At 45.4% G+C, this 22,426-nt stretch overlaps 1 protein-coding gene across 1 annotated transcript in view; it reads right to left on the bottom strand.

The window, feature by feature from the left end:
• Positions 1-5,704: 5,704 nt before the first annotated feature.
• Positions 5,705-22,426, bottom strand: part of LOC147604072 (heterogeneous nuclear ribonucleoprotein 1-like) — a 61,174-nt gene continuing 44,452 nt past the window's right edge. Inside the window, exons 6-12 of the mRNA XM_086795069.1 lie at positions 8,826-8,871; positions 7,363-7,417; positions 7,177-7,253; positions 6,663-7,094; positions 6,480-6,578; positions 6,270-6,404; positions 5,705-5,988 (exon numbers count right to left, since the gene is read on the bottom strand). Coding sequence (XP_086651195.1) covers positions 5,905-5,988; positions 6,270-6,404; positions 6,480-6,578; positions 6,663-7,094; positions 7,177-7,253; positions 7,363-7,417; positions 8,826-8,871 — 928 coding nt within the window. The 3' untranslated portion in view covers positions 5,705-5,904. The remainder of the gene's footprint in view (positions 5,989-6,269; positions 6,405-6,479; positions 6,579-6,662; positions 7,095-7,176; positions 7,254-7,362; positions 7,418-8,825; positions 8,872-22,426) is intronic.

Genomic DNA, 22,426 nt, shown 5'->3' with positions numbered 1-22,426 from the left:
AAGCCCAAATCGTCGGCTTTCTATCAAGCTCCTCTCTGAACTAGAGAGTATTTTCAATCTTCTACTTCGACAGTTAGCCAACCTTCAGTCATGATCATGAGGACCTGAGCATCATATTCCACACAATATTAAAAAACATCAGACCGCATCTTAACTCGGTTGACATTGTTGGTCTCAACATTGCAATCGCTCCAACACCATAGCCAGCCAACATATGCTAGTACCATTGAATTTGGTGTTGTTGCACTGCCAGCGTCACCCACATCAACACTCCATTACCTTGCACACCGGCTCCTCTACCTTTGCTTCTTATAATCACCAAAGAGCCGCTATTGAAACAATCAAACATCAACCGAGGAAACCCAAACTTTTCACTAGTAACAGTTGAGAGTGCCCAAGGATGAGGAGCAAACCCAAACTTTTCACTAGTAACAGTTTAGAGTGCCCAAGGATGAGGAGCAGGATGATCAACTTTGGCCTATCAACACTGTAGGTGAAAATCTGCGATAGGTTCTTTGAAGACATCAATCTAGATGTTGGCAAGGAGCACATTGATATGGTACTACAATACCAATCGCCACCTACAAGACAATTGCATCACCCAACAGTAGGGTTCGTTCATGCAAAGCAGGGATCGCCAAGTGTTCGTGGAAGAACCTCCATTAACAAACAAAGAAACAAAAGATTGACTGCCATTGCAAACTTCATCTATTCATTGTTGTTGCATAAGAGAGTATACACGTTGAATACAAGATGAGGGTAGTTATACACATGCAGGTGAAAATATAAAAAGGTATGATATAGGAATGTGAAGGGATCTGGGTTACCATCCTTTGAATTTATTATTAAATGCCTAAGGTAGGTTTAAATGCATACTAAGAGGGATCACATCCTTGTGCATACTCATGCTCTACCCTTGTGATCATCTCTCCGTTTTCTAATACCATCGATATTTCCTTACTAAGCCATTCTAAATTGATCACATTATTCGGGAGAGGTTCTAAGCTGGGCGAAAATAGCAAACGTCTATTTGCTCTTCTGAAAGCTCTTCTCTCATCCTTTTATCTATTAATTGCATCATTATATCTCCCAATCCACTTCTCCATGATAGGAATATTTGGAATGCAAAATGTATTCACCTTTTGGCATAATGCTTCATCCAATCTTCGTTGCTTTCCTTTTCCTTGTGGTGCATTAGTGATTAGTTAGTCATCCTCCTCCTTGCTCCATAATCGTGATATAGAAGGATCTATGTCCATTAAAGTTTTCATAAGCCTTTCAAGAAACAAAATCCATCGAACATGAACAACACCACAAAGTGCCACTTCATCAAATCAAATGTACCACAAGATGCAATAAGCTAGTGATAATTTTTCTAGGAAAGTTTTCCTCGATCACACACACCTCAATAGCATTAAAATGATACATCTCAACGTATGTAGGATCTATCTCCCCTGATGTTGCTTTAGGTGTAGGGCTCCCTTCTAGACCTTGCCATTGACAGCCTCCTCTCTCTCCCGAGCACCCTCCAAAGGCTCCCCAATGCCAAGGAAGCGATAGTGGGAACTCTCCAGTCCCCCCCCCCCCTAAACACACACACACACACACACACACACACAGACCACCACCACTATAAGCTAGAGACCAGTGACTCGCTATCATTCCTTCCAAAGCTTCACGGACCCCATGGAGATACATATCTTATCCTCTGCTTTTCCTTTTCCTTTTTTGACCTGGAGTACCCGTTGGACAACCCTCCCTTACTCATGGCATATCCAATGGTTTACACCTTTTTCGGTGCCTCACTCAAAGCCTATGTTGGGTGTGGGTTGACGAGGTAGCATGGGACATCTACTTCAGCTTTAGGTGTGGCTGAGCGTGAGATTTACAGGTGTTGGCCCATAGGAACCTCTTGTTAGGGTTTGTGGGGCAATGGAAGCTCACACACACACAGTGTTACGTGCACCCATGCATTGTGGTACACAGTGATAAACTGGCTCATCAACAGTGCAAGAAACATGTTCAGAAGTAGCACCTTTTTAGGATATTTTGTCATATGCTGTGAGCCCCAGTCCGGGACATGTCAAACACGAGCAATGTAGGTGAGTCTCCCAGCCATAGAGATCAATGTCAGGTCAGTCCTCTTAACCCGCTTTGGAGAATTTAGCAAGTAGTCTTCATGTTGATGTAAGCCTTAGGTTAGTTGTATTAGAGCATGGTAGATGCAGGGGCCGGCCCCAAGGCTAGCCCCGAGGAGGGACAGCCTTGCAAGGGGTGTTAATACGCTTAGCCACCCTCTATACCCAATCGACAGCCCTTGTGAGGGCTTGGGCAGCTGTCGGCCAGGCCCAAACTGCAGTCTGTCCGGCCAGAGAGTAGTCTGCCAAGGCTGACTACAATTGGCCAACAGCCACCAGATAAGCCCATGACTTTTTCAAGCATTTAATGCCAACAAATCTCAATCGTGGTAGATAATTAACATGCCAACAGTCTTAAAACCAGCCAACCTGTACTTTGTAGTCATATAGAAAGGCAAGTCAGCCTCAGTCCATAAATCATCAGACACAAATCAAGTTATCAAGCATGTGTGCTTAGGCCTTCAACCTTTGCATACTTTCAGCATTCTTATGCTTTCATCCCAAGGAAATCGAATCTCAGTCTCTTCCAGAATTCTTAGCACACCAACACTCAGTCGCGAGCCGGTGTATTCTGTTCGAAGATAGCTTCACACTTGCCTACAGCTTATGCTCAGTTCTGCCCAGTGTTTAGTCACTTGCATTTGGCAGTCCAGTCAGTCAGTTTTTCCGCTCAATCTTGTGGACAGAGTTCAGCTTGTATTGAGTTCTCCACTCCTGCTTGCAGAGGGGGCTTTAGTGTCCTTGCATTTGGCAGTCCAGTCAGTCAGTTTTTCCGCTTAGTCTTGTGGACAGAGTTCAGCTTGTATTGAGTTCTCCACTCCTGCTTGCAGAGGGGGCTTTAGTGTCCTTGCATTTGGCAGTCCAGTCAGTCAGTTTTTCCGCTCAGTCTTGTGGACAGGGCTTCAATGGGTAATTTGAGACCCCATCTGGTGTCGTCTCGACTACAGCTTTTAGATTCATGTATGTTGTTTAAAGGATTGCTAAAGACTCACTTAACTCAAGTCTAAAGCAGGCCTCATTGTTTCACACAGTCATAGCTTGGCGTATGCTACATTGGTATCAGAGCTTGGGACGTGATTCAACTCGGCAACCTAGGGTGAGAGCATCATGTGGATGGTAAAGCTGAGATCAGGAAAAACCATTTGCTCATCCACCATGGCATCAAGCTCCAAAGACATTACAAAAGAAGAACCATTCGAACCACCTCTTCTGCAAAAAGAAGAAGAAGATAACCAGAAGTTGAAGGAGCAGATAAGGTAACTCGAGATTCAACTTGAAAGAGTCCAAATGGAAAAAAAAACTCGCAAGGAAACCTTGGCCCAACAAGAGACAACCAAAGAACAAAGTTCCTTAATGGTGCAGTGGTGTTGATGGATGACTGAAAAAGAAGAGCGATACCATGAAGCAAGCTCAACAGTTTGCCTTCAAATTCCAGAAGGCCCAATTTCAGAGGGATTTCATTGTCTCGCCCCTCCTGGGATGCGACATGACCCTTCGGATTCAATGGTTCCACCACTATGTACATTGCAACGCACAATGAGCACAAATGTAGTCACATGTAAATGTCTTGCGCAAACCTATTGCAAGAAACTAAAGAAAAAGCCTCAATTTTGCATTTAAAAATCTAATTTGTCGATATAGCAAAATAGTGTTGTGTGTAGATAGCAAATGCCAAGAAGCTCAAGAACCCCCAAATCAAAAAAGCCCAAATTCTGGTAACTATTGCAACTTCAATTTTATGTGCAGGTACAAAATCCTGCAGTGGGACATTCGTCCTAGCTTGGCCTCACTTCAATAACTGCTAGAGCACACTCCCACCAGGAGCTGTCGGCGGCCAACTAACCCATTTAGCCGCCACCCAAACTGTCCTGTTGTGTAACAAACTATTATGGTTTGAGCCTGTAAACAACAAAGGGGGGATTATTCGGATATGCGTGCATTAGAGGATAAGGAACTAAGGGGATAGTTGAGTGAAGAGTTGATGAGCTGAGCTTCTGCCAATGTTTTGTATTGTACTGTTGAGAGTTCAAGCTAATACTGAAGAATGTTACAGGGATTGGTCTCCAACTTGTCTCTATTCTACTCTCCATAGTTCTGTCTATTCTGCATCCATTCCATGTTAAGTGCATTCTTGTCTAGACGTGAACTCCTGTCCGGAATCATGACGGACCTAGGAATTAACTTGCTTGCAGTCACCATTAACTCCCCAAGATTAGGCAAATGGGTAGCTCAACGTGCTAGCGTTGGCTTATCGCATTGGGCACAGTTGCATTAGTTGCCGCTCTTGGAGAGCCGACTAGGTGGTCCGGAACCACGTAAGTGCCGGGTCTTGACCGGACACCGACAGGAGAACACCCAGAGGCCACCTGGATTACCCCGAGGCATTGGAGAAGCAGAGGGTGGAGTGTAGGTATCATGCAAGAGCTTCCTTCTGGTCCCAGATGGGAGAGACTTTCTGCAGCGTTTTTTGCTGCTACGAAGTCCCATTTTTGCCCTCGGAGAATTCAAGCTCTGCGAAGGCACGACAGTTCGGTTCCATCAGACTCCCCCCAAGTTCAGGACATGGCATCGGAGTTTTACCATAGCTTGCTCTCTGTCAACCCAGACTTCCCCCAGTGTAAAGAGGCTCGCCCCGATGGGTTTGGCACCATGTGACGCCCTTGCAGAGCTTCTTGGACACCCCTTTCACTTTAGATGGGCTCTTCACCTTGCTCTACAGGCACTCCTATGACGGAAGTGTCCAGGGAGGCCAGCCTACGGGTTTCCCTCTTCTTGCACCACTGGGACCTCATGAAGGTAGGATTTTGAGCAGCTTTCAATGAGGTTATGAGGACCCACTCCCCCCGAGCACTTGGCGGAGGGTCTTATTTGCCACATCCCGAAAGAGGGCAGTGACAAACTGGAGCTTTGGCCCATCATCCTCTTAGGAATGGCTTACAAGATCCTAGCCAAGGCAATCAGTCTTCACCTGCAACCGTACCTCCCGGACCTGATCCACACGACTCAAACAAGTTCAACAGGATAGGAGCATCCTAAATAACATCTTCAATTTCTAAGAGGCTACAGACAGCCAAGCTTCAAAGCAAGGACCTTGTTGTGCTTCTTTTGGACTTCAAGAAGACCGACGACAGGGTGGATTGAGCCTTCTTAGAGGGGACCATGTTACGCCTCAGCTTCTCTGCCTCTTGCGTGTGTGTATGGTCCCTGCCCTCTACTCTTGTTGTGTCCACCGTCCAGTGTTTCTTCTCGAGGCGCAAGGCTACCATTTTGCTATCTCCCACTTTGTTCAGCAACGGGTGCTCCCTAGTGCCCTTCCTGTTCCGCTTGGTACTAAGGCGATGAGCCACTTCCGGTGGGCCCAGGATACATGTCCACAAGGCCTCCCGATCTGCACGAACTGGCCTTGCAGCTCACTTTCACATCACGGCAACAACAGTTGCCACATCTTTGGTTGCACCTTGGAACCCCGAGTACGAAAACTAATGAGATAGATTAAGCATCAACTGAGGCCAACTGTGACCTGTATACAGAACTGATTTTTATGCATAAGACCACGAAAACAGAAGTTTAACAAAAATATTCATCCTGCTTATGAAATGCAAGCTCCTGGCCCAGGTTTGATGTAGTTAAAACAAAACAACTTGCTTTTTCAAAATTCTACCATCATGGAACTGTTGTATTATATCCACCTACAACAACACATCTCAAGAGCTGCAGCTCCTCAAGATAATGGTGGAAGGATCCAAATTTGGGTAGCAGCAACTTCTTAATAAGGCCTGTAGCGAGCATCCGCTCTTGAGAATCTGTCGGCACCGGCAGTTGGCCCTACACCACTGTAGGCCCCTCCCCACTGCACAACCACCAACCAAAACCTTAAATATGTATAATGAGCAAGCTAAGATCACTATGAAATATAGTGTGGAGTAAAATGATCAGCTCAGATAACAGCAAGCAAGCAAAAGGACTACACACTTCAAACATAATGTGCAGGCTTGTGGGGCTAACCCATCATGGCCGCCCATGAGTGTTGGCAACCTTGCCAGGCCAAGGCCCTGCCCATGCAATGGTAGACCAGCATTTAGGCATAACCAGCCTTATTTTCTATAAAAGGAAGGGTGTGGACAAACTTACTGTGTTATAATGGTCAAGACTGCTTCTAACATTGCTTCCTGAGTATGCTGAGCTCACAGTTCCTCCATACATGCCTGATTCACCACCTAGATAACCGTCCCCAAGGCTGCCACTTGAATCTCGCTCTACTGTAATCTGTTCGAGTTTCCAAAACTATGTAAGCAACCACAAACTTAAACCCCCCCAAAAAAAGCATGCCAGCAGACAAACCTGGTGGCCAAGGAGTTCATGCGATCTCTGAGAGACACGTTCAGCTGGCCCTTGATCAGAAAACGTTACGAAAGCAAATCCACGGTGATGGCCTGAATCCTGCAGGTTTGTACCCAGCTTATTAGCATAGATTGCAAAGTTCAATTAAACACACACACACACACACACACACACAAAACTGACCTTTGGTACAAAGACATCTAAAATACGTCCGAAGCTCCCAAAATACCGACGTAAATCCTCAGTAGTAGCCTCCGAGGGAAGCCTCCCTACAAAAATCCTGTTCCTTGCACCTACACTAGATGGTGGTTCGGGGCCACTATAGCTGGCAGACCATGCACCACCACTACTAAGGGGTGGACCAGACCAGTTGCTCCCACCATACCCACCACCACTGAGTCCACTAGGCCCAAATTCACTACCAAAACGAGATTCTGGATAGTCATAGGCTCCATAGGAAGACAAGCCATAAGCACCAAACCTAGAACCACCTGCACTAGTGGCCATGTAGGGACTATATGATCCATATGCACCACGATAATCTCTCTCTCTATCAAAATAATTACTCTTCATGGGCTGATTACTCTTGGCATTAAATGATTTGCCACCTTCATCCTGCAAAAACCAAACAATGTTAGGGTTTCTTTCATGGCACCCAAAATCCATTCAAAAAAACACAAACATTGCCAATAGATACCTTCGGACTAGCTTCATCCACTGCTACTGTTGATCCTCCAATTTCATGGGTTTCTGCCATGACCTTGGCTACAGATTCTACAGATAGAAGAAAACATCTTTGAATCAGAAGCAGGGTGATTGGAGAAGGAAAAATTTATGCAAAACGTACTAATGGAATCGTTTTCAAGCAGAAAGTCACATTCACCCGGGTTCTCGAAAGTAATAAATCCAATCCCCCGATGAGTTTTGGCACCTTGATCCTGACATGACAACACATGGTTGCTAGTAAAACAGATAACTTACCCTCACTATAAGAGCCCATGCCAGAAGCGGCGATTTGAATTTAAAAAAGGTCAGGTTAAATAACCTTTAAAAAATTAAATAATCAGTCTAAACCCAAAAAAAAAGATGTTAGTATGCATGTCGGCTGGCCACTTCATATTAACAAATACAAAAATCATATTTCTGGGACTGCTTCACAAGGATCTCTACACCTAGGAACCTCATAGGGGGGACTGGCTAGTTCACCACCCAGCCATTGTTCCTCTTGAAAGCCCCCACAAGCCTGAGGCTCTACCCACACCATCCTGTAACCTCACCCAAGCCCTAGTGTCTCATACCACAAGGACCCACTAGGTGTAAATGCTTGAGCCAGACCAAGGCGGATCAGCATCCTGACTCCCAGGGTCTTAAAAATGTTCATTAATGAACCTCCTCGCTTAATAAAAAGAAGGTGAGAATTTCCTTAACTTCTGAGATCACTATAGAATCTCATTGACTTACAACTTACCATAAATTCAAAACAGGCCATTGGGAGGGTCCCAACAGCGTTTACATATGGGGTGGGTGCAGCCCATTGTCAACTGTGTGAAATGCCTACAAAATTGCAACTTCAAAACATTTGTATGGAAAAAATGTTTGTTTTGATAAGTTGGGACCTTAGTTAAAACAACATCAGCTTCAAAAAATTAAAAAAAACCCCCAAAAAAGTCGGTAGGGTGCCTGCAAAATTGCAACTTAAAACATGTGTTTGGTAAACTGGGACATTAGTAACAACGTTTGTTTTGATAAGTTGGGACCTTAGCAAAAACGACAAAAGCTTCAAAATAATCAAATCCCCTAAAAAAAAAACTCAAAAAGCCGCTCCCTACCCCACTGTATCTGTTTGCACAAATTTAAAAAAAAAAAAGAGTTTTCCACCCGTTTGTGCACCAGCAGAGTTTCTATTTGCAAATGAAGAAACACCCAAATGCCTTTGCCAATTTGTGCTAACTCAACCAATGGTCAGCATTCTGGAGCTTCAGCAATTGAAACCCTGCAATTCCTCCTATTTGCAGCTAAATCCATGTGCTAGGTACTTTCTTTCATTATAGTGGTGTAATCATTATAGACAATTCCAATTGAACATAACGGAGACTTTCAATTCAATCAATCGGGAAACAAATCAATTTAACAATGTTAATTTAAATTATTTGCAACCAGTCTAGATAGATTCACAATGTTGGAGTTCCCAGCTGATGCTTAAACCTAATGTCCCTTAATAGTCATGACAGATGAGTCTTGACTTATGAACATAATGCCTCGGGATGATTTATGTGACAATTTCAAAGTTTGTGACAGTTTACATAGCTTTGTGGAAAAATGTAAAGACTTAAAAGAAGGATTCACCTTAGGCATGTAGAGATCAGTTATTACTCCAAAATTTTCGAAGTACCTGCATCAAGTCAAGATAAATAAGTGAATAGAAAAACCATGAAGGGAAGAAAAAAGCAGCAGGAACAGCCAAAACTTTCCACATATAAAGGTTGCAACCCAAGGGGGGTTAAATGTTAAGATTTGGGGAGCCTTAAATTGATTGGTATAGTGCATTGCACCGCAACACACCTTGTCCAGGTAGAGCCAAAAGCATGACACAGCTGGCAGCACTCCACAACATGCAAGTGGACAACCTTTGGTGACCACGACATCAACTCAACATTTTCAGTTTCCCCACTAGACGAGCTCCAATGTCCATAGACAATCACAGTTCACAATCAATCTTTGGTGGGAAATAGGCGGCTCAGATTTCTGCTGGGTAGTACCTGCAGAAAAAGAAATGAAAAAGAAACCCAAGGTTTCCTTTCTATCCCCTAAGAGGAGCTTTCTATTCACTTGACTCAGATTTCTGCTGGGTAGTACCTGCAGCAAAAGAAATGAAAAAGAAACTCAAGGTTTCCTTTCTATCCCCTAAGAGGAGCTTTCTATTCACACATGAAGAGAACCATGAAACTCTTGTTCGTGGGAGCCTAGCCTCACCAAGAAAACCTCCTTACGCTCGTCAAAATGAATGGACGGTGTAACTTCAACATGCAAAAGGAGAATCTCAAACTCAAGGCAAGGTTAGGTGCAGTTGAAAGCCAATTAGCTTTGGTAGAAGCTCATGATATAGGAAAGTGACCCTTTCCAACACCAAGGTTGCAGAGAGCAATCTCCACAACGGCTAGAGCAGTGGGTGTCCTTGAGAGGGAAGTAGAACACCAACTGCAAGAAGTGAAAGGCGAGGTCAACACCGAGTTTCACAAACAAAATTGCAAAGAAACATTAGCTTTAAAACTCTTAGTGGGAGCTCTACTCAATAGTTTGTTGAGAAACGTGGTGCCAAGCGTAGCACTAGGAGATTTCCACATAATATATAGACCGGAGGTCCTCCATCACCTTAAGGTTTTGGGGTCTGGATGGCTAGACCAACTTGTGGAAACCTCCAATTAAGCGTGCACTGGCGTGAATACAAGCGGGATGGCTGACCTTCCAGGACTTGGCCCCCACCCAATTTCCAACATGGTAACAAAGCCATGGGTTGAAACTTGAAGTATAACCTTTGAGCTACTACAGAAGCTAAGTTGATCCTCCGAGCTAAGAACGCATGGACAAGTTTAACCTCTGAGCTAAGAAAAAGTGGACAAGTTGGCACCAAGGGAGGTGTTGACAAAAGAGGTGCCAAGCGTCGCACTAGGAGATTTCCACAAAATAGATAGACTGGAGGTCCTCCATCACCTTAAGGTTTTGGGGTCTAGATGGCTAGACCAATTTGTAGAAACCTCCAATTCAGCGTGCACGGGCGTGAAACAACTAGATTGGGTAACCTCCCGGGACTTGGCCCCCACCCAATTTCCAACAGTTGGCACAACGAGCCTTTAATATTTCAAGTCACGATGGGTGCCCCTCCCCAACAAACTTTTGGCTTTGGAGGGGCCACGCACTAGGCTTGAATGAACCCAAGGATTTGAATGGATCCCATGATGGCTCACATGAGCCCAAATGGCTTGGATGAGCCCTCGATGCTCAAGCCTAGGATTTGTGTTCATGCCTAGCTCCCTTGAGCACGCAGATACTATCTTTGTTGAGAATGGGAGATTTGACCAAATACATTTGATGCACTTGCAACATACATTCATGGTTGCCTACAATGTTCGTATGCAATGTTTTGGTTGCATGTTTGATGTATTTGTGTTAGTCTTACCGGACCCAGTGTCATGTGCATGCACATGTACATGTTGATCCCAGGGCTGATCCTTGAAGGGCAACAGATAAAGACAAGGTTTTGAACCACTTTTAGGAGCATGTACTCGTTGTGTGGGCAGGGAAGCCTTGTGGAGGATTCAAAAGGCTTCAGCCAACGCATGAAGGGATTTATCTCCTGTCAGCTGTAGCAAATGGACATGGACTTGTCCAGGACCTGGCCGACAATAAGTCGACCAGTCCATTGGGATTCCCAAGGCCTATATAAGGCATAGTTTGCTCATTGGTTAGACCATTCAGCCTCCCATTGGCTAAGTCGCTAGACTTAGGATTAGATTAGGTGAAATACCACCTTTTGATGGCAGGCTGGCAGCCTAGGCTGACCAAGATTTGTACACCTTTTTGTACTATAGAATACAGTGAAACTCAGCTATCTCTCTCTCTTCTCTCCATCTCTCTTCCTTGCGTTTTGCATCAAGTTGTTCCAGGATGGTGTTTGGGGCTGAAAGAAGACTCCTAGAGCTTCCACATGTGACATTGGTATCAAAGCATCAAACTCAGCAAGGCTAAACACTAATTCAGTCCAAGATGAAGGTGCACAGTCCAAGGAAAGGAACACGAGACATGGAAGAAGTTCCCAGGAGGTTGGTTGTTGGTGTTCCACAAGGTCCAAGGGGAATGGCAATCCTGTGAGCCGGATGCCACCTGGGATACACTAGGAAAGGCTTTCGGGCAACGGTTCACGGAAGGATGATCCTCCAAGGAGTGGAGTGAGAGTGCCAGAATCAATACTCAGGAAAAGAAGACCAGAGAAAGTGTTCAAGGACAAGGCATGAAGGGATAGGGGGCAGGATGGAACAAATGCAAAGATCTTCATCAAATTTGGAGTGGATTTGGAGACCAGTCAGGGTTCTTAGTAAGAAGATTGCCAAGAAGGGAAGGATGACAGGCTTGGAACTCTAGGAAGAGACAATGGGATGATGATAGTCATCCAAGAACAAAAGTTGGAATCCCATCATCAAGTTTAGCAGAGAGGGATGTCATGTGCATGCACATGTACATGCTAATCCCAAGGCTGATCCTTAAAGGGCAACACATAAAGCAAGGTTTTGGACCAGTTTTAGGAGCATGCACTGCTTGTGTGGACAAGGCAGCCTTGTGGAGGATTTAGGAGGTTGTCGGCTAGCGCATGAAGGGATTTATCTCTTGTTAGTAGCAGATAGACATGGACTTGTCCAAGACCTGGCTGACAACAGGTCGACCAGTCCATTGGGATTCCCAAGGCCTATATAAGGTATAGTTTGCTCATTGGTTAGATCATTCAGCCTCCCATGGGCTGAGTCACTAGACTTAGGATTAGATTAGGTGAAAGACCACCTTTTGATGGCAACCTAGCGCTAACCAAGATTTGTACACCTTTTTGTACTATAGAATATATTGAAACTCAGCCATCTCTCTCTCTCTCTCTCTCTCTCTCTCTCTCTCTCTCTCGCTTGCGTTTTGCATCAAGTTGTTCCAGGATGGTGTTTAGGGCTGCAAGAAGACTCCAAGAGCTTCCGCATGTGACACCCAAGATACCCAAAACCACCTCCTGTAAAACTTGTTGGAGTCAATGTAGCAATACACACATAGACGCAAAAAGCAAGGAGAGATACATGGAAGCATAACAAAGTAGATTGATAAGAATGAGTGAAGTAGAAGTGAAGTGACATGATAAGGTCACTTACACACTCATAAGAGTGTGTACTTTGAATTAGGTGTTTTTACAAGATGGACACATGGCATGGATTTATCTAGCTTGAATGGGGGTTTGATTGTTACAGCTAGACTTCCAGGTCTGCTCCCAGAATATGTGCCTTTTGTGAAAGAGATTGTAGGATGCATTGGCTATGTGATTGGTGATGTTTCATATACGGGGGAGGATAAGACCCCTTGCCTAAGTTGTTCTTCCTCCTGCCTTAGCGAAAAATCCTCCCCGACTTCTCTCCTTTCCATCCATTCATGGTGGAGAACATCTACAGAGAATCTTCTTCATTGGCTTTCCAGGACATTGCTTCGTATGTGGAAGGAAAGGACATTTAGCAGCGGAATGCACTCGGCACAGGGTCTCCTCACAGCATAGAAAGGATGCTGTGGAGATGGAGAATATTATTAATGTAAACCGGCCTTCAGAAAGCAAAGGGCGGTGGAACAAACATTTGCACATAAAACACTTCAACACCATTGAGGACCTAGAAAAGGAAAACAAACAGGGGGAGCTAGAGTGCTCCTGCAAATAGTACACGGACACCGATTGGCCCCAAATCGCAGTGGCGCCCCTTGCGGTATTTCTTTAATTGATTTTAAGAGCTTTGATTACAATATAAGGCTGGTAATTCAGCCGTCCCAGTAGAACTCCTGAAGCCTGCAAAGAACCTGCATCTGGCTTCTTGTCCACACGGCATCCACAAACAAGTCCAGCCATTGTTCATATCAAAAGACCCTTCACATTGAGTCTGCATACAGAAGCTTTCTCCCATGATCAAGGCTGCCACAACCATCCATAGCCTCTCACACTATGAACAGCATCACACCCTGACACATCCAGTGCTCCTGCATCACAACACAGACTCCCAAACTATCTCTCAAAAGAGAACTCGTATCACAGCACAGCATACCATACAGTTGACACACCTGTACAAACCCTCTCTACCATCCAAGGGTACTATCCATCTCTGTCATGGATTCCCTGTCCCCTGTCTAATCAGTAGCAAGGCTGTACCATACATGTGTCCACTCCTGTACCTTCTGCCTGCATGTGACCTATCTCCTGGAGAAACCCAAAAACATGTTTCCTCGAGAAACCTACGACCTGTTTCCACATGAAACCCTTAGGCCTGTTTCCCTTTGAAACTTCTGGCAACATAGAGATGCCCATACTGTAGTTCCCACTGTTCCTTTCTAGCAAGAGAAAACAATCTGCTCCATGAGCACGCAGCCATGCGAGCTTGCTTCACTCCCATGCCAAGAAACATAACCACATGACCTTGTACTTGCAGCCAAAGACCCAAGCACATAGCTGAATTTGCGACCAAACAAAAACAGCGCATAAACTGTCCCAAAACAGTCCCGAATCAAAGCATAGAAAGGCTGAAAATTCCATCAGTTGAACGCCATCGTCATGATGTCTATGTTCATGGAAAAACAGCACTAGCTTTCTGTAGAAACACAGTGTCCTCCAAAAAGCACACGCCTGCAGCCACCTTTCCGAACAGGTCAACATCAGCAGCCACCCGTACCCAATAGTGTGCAACTGCCACCTGTATTAGCTGTCGTACAGTAGCCGCCTGTACCAGCTTTACCTGTCCGTACACCTGTGCATGCAGTCGTACAGCTGTACCTGCAATCGTACAGCTGTACTTGCAGTCGTACACCTGCCTGTAAGCGCCTGTACCTGCACAACCAAATCTGGCCAGCGCCGCCTGTAGCAGAACTGTCCAGCGCCAGTTTCTGTCCTGTCCGTACAGCTGTCCGTACAGTCGTACAGACCTGCCTGCGCCGCCTGTACCAGCAGCAGCCTGATATGCGCAGTCTGTTCCTGCAGCAAACATGCAGTCGACCCACTTCTCCTCCCTTCCACGCATGAGAAGTTGCACGCCTCCCCAAAAGCAAGAGAGAGACCAGCGCCTCCAAAAGTGGAGTAACCTCTAAATATTGCTTAGTGGCCTCCTAAGGTTTTGAAACCTTTAAAACATTAACTTTATGGCCACCAAAGGTTATAAAACCTTTTTAATTAATGTCTCTTTGCCCCCTTTCACACATGGGGTTATCCACACATGGGCTTCCATCTTCACTCCCACCTGATGCCATTTACACTGTCCACCATGTCCCCGTGCACACCTGCATCTTGTCCAGAGAAAAACACAGGGTCGTAACATACCCCCCTCTTGAAAAATGGCAAGCGTCCTCGATTGCACTCAATGGCACAGTAAAGCATCGCATGAGTAAAGATACCCCATATGGCAAAAACAATGGCCTTCCAATGCATCTGGATGATAGAACAATCATCCTGCACAATAAGCCACACTGTCCTCTTGCTTGTTCCTTCAGAACCTACAGCAAAAGTCTAAAACCAAATGGAAACACGTTAACTGTGTTAGCCAAAAACAAATCCATGCATCATTCTACATATGGCACACATATGCATGACACACATATGCATTCGCAAACAATATGCTCCTCAAGATGCTCTACCTATTCCAAAGTAACAGTCTAAGGGCTGCTCGCAAGCCTTACGCCCATGGGCATCCCGCAGGACCCACGACTGAAGGTAAAACATAAGCATATGAAAGCACTCAATGCATCCAAACACTACATCCACTAAGTACTTTCCCACATATGTCTCATGGCCATCCCGCAGGAGTTACACCCAATGGTGCATCCATGACATAATAAAGCACTTGATGCATCATACCAACATACATGCAGCACATAACACAATGCAGAGTATTTCCCAATGTATTCTCAATGGTACCAGGATCCAATGGCACCAGAATACAAAAATACCTCTACCTCAAAAAGTGTATGCATACATGCACAAACAGAGTTCGATCCATATTTCCATGAACCAAACCAACTCTAGGACTGCTCGCAAGACTTATGTCCTCCATAAAGTTATCCATAGTTGCAGTTAGAGTTCCAGGTGCGCGCGACTGTGAACCTTACTCAACCACCATCTCCTGTGACTAGTACACAATATCATAGAAGTCCCATAAGCAGATGTACTGTCAGCCTCAGTACCTTCGGGTGAATACAAAGATGTCACCAAGCGACTCCTAGATAACAAATGAGCCTGTCTGTAACAACAAGGGAGTGGAGGTGCTACCCCCCTCTTGAGCATCAGGCAATGCTCCAGACCTATGCTCTGCTAAACCTGAATGAGCCGTAACAAGAGTCGACTCCAACTCATAGGCATCAAGATAAAGCTGCAAATCCTCAGGTGAATCTGCTAAGTCACCCTCCTCCATCCACTTCGCATCCATCAGTGAACCTCTTCCATCCACTTCGTATCCATCAGTGAACAGCTCTTGAACTTCACAGGATAGCGATGGGAAACCTTACTCTGTACCTTTCTTTCCTGATGTGCCAGTATAAGCTCAGGAATAAGAACCTCGTCAAGTTCCTCCACTTCCCTCTGAGCCTCATCTGATACATCCTCAGGCACCCAAAACCTGCTTGCACTCCACCCCAAGTGGTAAGCACAAGTCCTCGATGAAGCATAGTAGATCACCACTAACATAGAAAGAAACTGTCTTCCGAACCCATGAAGCCTCTGTGAAGATACGACCAGTGACTAACTGTCGAAAGCCATAGCCTTCAACGCATCTCCTGCACCATAACACTTCAACTGCTTCTTGTTCCTGGCCGACTACTTCTTGTCCTTGGTGTCTTTTCTCCTGAACTTCATCTTCAGCTCTTGCTCTTCACCTCATATAGGCAAAGACACAAAATCCTGTACTGTGTCCTGCACTTCCTTTTCACTTTCCTCATGTTGAAGCTTTTGATGTGACTCTCATGAGACAACCACGAGCTCGCCTCCTTGAGAAAGTCGACGATGTGTCCCGGCAACGGAACCTTGTAAACCGGCCTTCAGAAAGCAAAGGGCGGTGGAACAAACATTTGCACATAAAACACTTCAACACCATTGAGGACCTAGAAAAGGAAAACAAACAGGGGGAGCTAGAGTGCTCCTGCAAATAGTACACGGACACCGATTGGCCCCAAATCGCAGTGGCGCCCCTTGCGGTATTTCTTTAATTGATTTTAAGAGCTTTGATTACAATATAAGGCTGGTAATTCAGCCGTCCCAGTAGAACTCCTGAAGCCTGCAAAGAACCTGCATCTGGCTTCTTGTCCACACGGCATCCACAAACAAGTCCAGCCATTGTTCATATCAAAAGACCCTTCACATTGAGTCTGCATACAGAAGCTTTCTCCCATGATCAAGGCTGCCACAACCATCCATAGCCTCTCACACTATGAACAGCATCACACCCTGACACATCCAGTGCTCCTGCATCACAACACAGACTCCCAAACTATCTCTCAAAAGAGAACTCGTATCACAGCACAGCATACCATACAGTTGACACACCTGTACAAACCCTCTCTACCATCCAAGGGTACTATCCATCTCTGTCATGGATTCCCTGTCCCCTGTCTAATCAGTAGCAAGGCTGTACCATACATGTGTCCACTCCTGTACCTTCTGCCTGCATGTGACCTATCTCCTGGAGAAACCCAAAAACATGTTTCCTCGAGAAACCTACGACCTGTTTCCACATGAAACCCTTAGGCCTGTTTCCCTTTGAAACTTCTGGCAACATAGAGATGCCCATACTGTAGTTCCCACTGTTCCTTTCTAGCAAGAGAAAACAATCTGCTCCATGAGCACGCAGCCATGCGAGCTTGCTTCACTCCCATGCCAAGAAACATAACCACATGACCTTGTACTTGCAGCCAAAGACCCAAGCACATAGCTGAATTTGCGACCAAACAAAAACAGCGCATAAACTGTCCCAAAACAGTCCCGAATCAAAGCATAGAAAGGCTGAAAATTCCATCAGTTGAACGCCATCGTCATGATGTCTATGTTCATGGAAAAACAGCACTAGCTTTCTGTAGAAACACAGTGTCCTCCAAAAAGCACACGCCTGCAGCCACCTTTCCGAACAGGTCAACATCAGCAGCCACCCGTACCCAATAGTGTGCAACTGCCACCTGTATTAGCTGTCGTACAGTAGCCGCCTGTACCAGCTTTACCTGTCCGTACACCTGTGCATGCAGTCGTACAGCTGTACCTGCAATCGTACAGCTGTACTTGCAGTCGTACACCTGCCTGTAAGCGCCTGTACCTGCACAACCAAATCTGGCCAGCGCCGCCTGTAGCAGAACTGTCCAGCGCCAGTTTCTGTCCTGTCCGTACAGCTGTCCGTACAGTCGTACAGACCTGCCTGCGCCGCCTGTACCAGCAGCAGCCTGATATGCGCAGTCTGTTCCTGCAGCAAACATGCAGTCGACCCACTTCTCCTCCCTTCCACGCATGAGAAGTTGCACGCCTCCCCAAAAGCAAGAGAGAGACCAGCGCCTCCAAAAGTGGAGTAACCTCTAAATATTGCTTAGTGGCCTCCTAAGGTTTTGAAACCTTTAAAACATTAACTTTATGGCCACCAAAGGTTATAAAACCTTTTTAATTAATGTCTCTTTGCCCCCTTTCACACATGGGGTTATCCACACATGGGCTTCCATCTTCACTCCCACCTGATGCCATTTACACTGTCCACCATGTCCCCGTGCACACCTGCATCTTGTCCAGAGAAAAACACAGGGTCGTAACAATTAATGATGTGGGAGTAGAAGAACAGGTGATGACATAGGTGAAGGGTCAAAAACACTCTTTAGGACTAAGAAGACAAAGATCTGATGCAGAGAGAGCTAGAAGAAGGGCAGCTAAGAAAAGGAAGAGGAAGTTCGCTCGTCTCTCAGAGGGCTTGAGAGTGGAGATGGTGTATAAACGCAGGATCCCGCCTTCTTCTTCAGATTTTCTTCGGCTCAACCACCCCCTCCTCCTACTTCATTAACCCCTGAGCCTGTGATGCAACAGAGCTCTAGCAGTTTTTCTAAGGGAGAGAGCTTATCGTACAAGAAGCTTTTTCCAACCCTTGCAGAGTCTTGTGAAAAGTCTCCTGACAAGGAGCTTAGAAGATCTACTAGAAAGAAAGGAAAAGCCTAGCCTTGTAATTTGATTGTAAAAATTTTTGATAACCCCTTAAGAGCTTCGAGCCCGGGGTTATCTTTTTTCTATCTTTGGTGATACTTGGCTAAGCCCTCTGATGTTATCATTTTGTAATTTACCTTGAGGTCTGTGCCCTTGAGGTGTTTTTTTAATGGAACCGATCTTCTTTTGTGGAAAAAAAAAAGGATGTGTACTTTGAGAATGGGAGATTTGACCAAATACAGTTGATGCACCTACAACATGCCTTCATGCTAGCCTGCAATGTTTTGGTTGCTTGTTTGATGTATTTGTGTTAGTCTTACGGAACCAAAGATGCCCAGAACTACCTCCCGTAAACCCTATTGTAGTGGAGATCAATGTGGCAACACACACATAGATGCAACAAGCAAGGCGAGATAGATAGTGAAACCGACCTTCGATAAAAATCAAAGGGCAGTGATCAATCTGTCGTGCAAACACACATGCTTAAGTTGTAAATGCAGTAAAGAAAGGCGCCTCTTGCGGTATTTCTTTGATTGATTAGAAGAGCTTTGATTACAATAAGGCTAGGAACTCAACCAGCACAGAAGAACACTTCAAGCCTGCCAAGAACTTGTTAACTCCTGTTGGGGTAAAGGCATTATGCCCACCCTTATAGTGTGTACAAGCCCATAAGTTATAGTACATAGTACACTTAGTACTTTTAATGTACTAAGTGCACTATGTGTACTAGTGCAATATACATGTGTGATAGGGGAGTCACACACTCATCTTGATGAGTTGACTTATCCCCACAACTCTCTCTCCCTTGTTTCTCTGTGTATGTCTCCCACATGAACTCTAACCCTAATTATCTCTCCCATTCAACTGGTATCAGAGCTTGCAGCAAGTGCCACCGGTTTCATCTCTGTAGCCTTCGCTTCACACACCTCCAGTGCAGGGCAGCAAAATTGACGGCTCTAGATGCCGTATTTGTAGGCTCCCATTACAAGCGAAGCAAGTGACTGGCTTGGGTGTTGCAGGTGTCAGAAGCTGCCATGACAGGCAGCGCAGCATAGCAACCCACACCTGGCGCAGAGGCCGTGGTGGCATATCTGGGACGAGGAAGAAGCTCAGGCTGCCTAGCGCAGGTAGTCAACAGCCAGTCGTAGGCTTGCAGCAAGGCGCCTGGCCACAAGGCGTAAAGCCACTAGGCAGGCGAGCGAAGAAGAAGAACGGCGGCAACATTGAGTCGGCAGTTTTTTTTTCTCTTCGCACGTAGGCGACAAGCAGTGCGAGCTTCTAGTGGCGGCAGCTTCCATGTCACACACGTGTATTCTTCCATGCTGCTCTTGGGTACCTGTCGAGGCGGCTCCGACTCCACCCTCGGAATGCGCTGCTTTCGTGAAGATGGCTGGACATGTTGACGCCACTTGGGCGGGCTTGTGCATCCTCTGGGTAGCGTGAAGAGAAGACACATACGCTGCTGTTTTTGCGGCAGCAAGTAGCGCAGCAGCAGCAGAAACGTAGCAGGACCAGTACAGTTGGCTGTGCAGCAAGTTCTCTACTGTATAGCAGAGCTCCGCAGCGTTTGGATCAGCCTGAGCGTGTAGCAACATCAGCAAGACGTGCCTCCCCCCTCTCCAACAACAACAAAATTCAGCCTGCAAATCTCAGAGAAATTCAAAAATTAAGAGGTATTTGCCTTCAATTTTGGGAATTTCTTATCAATTCAATCAATTGAGCAGGTACAGGTGCCAAATTGCTCAAATTTTGAGCAAAATTGGCAAAATTAGGTGACATTGGTCACAATCAGGATCAATTTGCAGGAAATTGGTTGTCGAAATTTGGGGCTTTTGATGTAATTGTGCAATTAAGCACTCATACATGCTGTATGATGTGAGAAATCGCACATTCGGGCAAAATTGCAGCAAATTGCAGTGCAAATCAAGGAGCTTTTGTGCCGATTAAGTTGATTTGCATGCAGGCACTCGCAGTTGATGCTTTGGGCAATGTGTTAATGCCTGACAAGCACTCAATGTGCCTGTAAATCAAGGGGCTTTCATGTATTAGATGTATATGTGGCCAGGGGGAAGCATCGCGAAGACTCTGGATGCCTTCATGTGCGTCAATGTACCATGTATGATCAGCAATTGATCTTAAATCAAGGGGCTTTTCAAGATTTTATGCTTGTTGAGCTTGGCAAAGCAACAGGCAAGACTTTTATGCCTTGAATCCTCAGAAATCAGCTTGCAATCAAGGGGCTTTTGCCCAATTTCTGTTCGGGACTGTTGTATGCAGTGTTCGGGACTGTAAAAGTCTGATTTTCACTCATTTGGACAGCCAGGAGAGCATTTATTGCTACTGTACCTGCTGGTACAGATTTGGGACAGCTTTGTACAAGTTTTGGCATGGCTGCACATTGATTTGAGTGAAGAAAAGGTTCATTTTCAGCTGCTGTACTTGCCGGTACAGGTTTGGTACATCATTGGTGAGCACTTAGTACTGCTGTACAGTACTTTGGAAGGGGAACAGAGCACATTTAAGGTGCTGTCCTAAATCTGCAGCTATTTTGGTGATTTCATCACATACAGTGGGAGTAGAGTTGCATTTGTGCTTCCGCAGTGGGAGATAAAGCTTGGGAGAACAACTGTGAGCACTTTGTGTGCTTTTGGTGCAGTGTTTGCACATTTTGCAGGGAGTCAGGCATTGACAGGTTGCATATTGCTATGGCAACCACAGGTGAGAGCTCTTCATTGCTTCACATCAAGAAGCTTGAAGGCTCACATAACTATGATATTTGGCAAACCCAGTGCTACAATGTGTTGCTCCAGAGAAGAAGCAGCACAAGCCTATCAAAGAAAGGGGTGTAAAGCCCGCTTCTCTTACTGCTGAAGAGTGGGAAGATATGGATGAGCTGGCAAGATCTACTATCATATTATCTGTGTCAGACTCTTTACTTTTCAGCATTCGTGAAGAGAAGACAGCTTGGGGAATGTGGCAGAGATTGCAGGACTTGTATGCCCAGCAAAGTGCCTCAAGCAAAGTGTATTGGTTGAAGAAACTCATAGGTCTTCAGATGAAGGAAGGGGCGTCTATGACAGCCCATCTAAATGAGTTTAATGGTATTGTCAACCAAGTTATAAATCAAAAGTTGGCAATGGACGATGAGTTCAAAGCCACTTTTCTCTTATGCACTTTGCCAGAGAGTTGGGATACATTCAGGACAGCCACTAGCAATTCGAATGCTATGCTGTCATATGCAGATGTTGAGGGTGCTCTTCTTCAAAAAGAGATGAACAGGAAGAACAATTCTGTTGGAAAGTCAAATGCAATGAATGCACGTGGGAGATCCCAGCAAAGGGGTAAAAGCCAAGAACGGGGAAGGAGCAAGTCCCGCTCCAAAAAGGACTTGGAATGCCATTATTGTGGCAAGAAGGGACACATCAAAAAGCAATGCTACAAATGGAAAAATGATCAAAAGGAAAAGGGAAAAGGCAAAGACAAAGACAAAGATGAAGCCAAAGATGCGAAGCCAAAGGGCAAAAGTGGAGTCAAAATTGAAGAAATCAATGTGTCACATGCAGGTGACATTGAGGATGAGGTCCTATTCACGTCTTCACTTGATGCCCATTCACTTCTTACAGGAGATGGTCATGGTATGCACTCATGGATCATTGATTCAGGTGCCTCCTTTCATGTCACAGGTTGCAGAGACTTGTTTGTCATGTATACTGCTGGCAATGAAGGAGTAGTTTATTTGGGTGATAACCATGCATGCAAGATTCTTGGCAGAGGTGATGTGAGGCTTGTATTTTCAGATGGCTCACAGCTTATGCTCCATGATGTCAGGCATGTGCCTGAGATCAAGAAGAACCTGCTTTCTACTGGATAGCTTGATGATGCTGATTATGTTACCACATTTGGTCGTCGAAAGTGGAAAATTAGTAAGGGCTCACTGGTTGTTGCCAGAGGCTCTAAGGTGGACACTCTTTACTTCATGCATGCAGGTGTTTGTCACCATGCTAATGTAAATGCA

The sequence above is a fragment of the Cibotium barometz genome, chromosome 62 (assembly GCF_041138505.1).
Source record: "Cibotium barometz isolate CiBa-2024 chromosome 62, ASM4113850v1, whole genome shotgun sequence".
NCBI lineage: Eukaryota > Viridiplantae > Streptophyta > Polypodiopsida > Cyatheales > Cibotiaceae > Cibotium > Cibotium barometz.
This window is presented reverse-complemented; position numbering and strand designations above follow the sequence as displayed.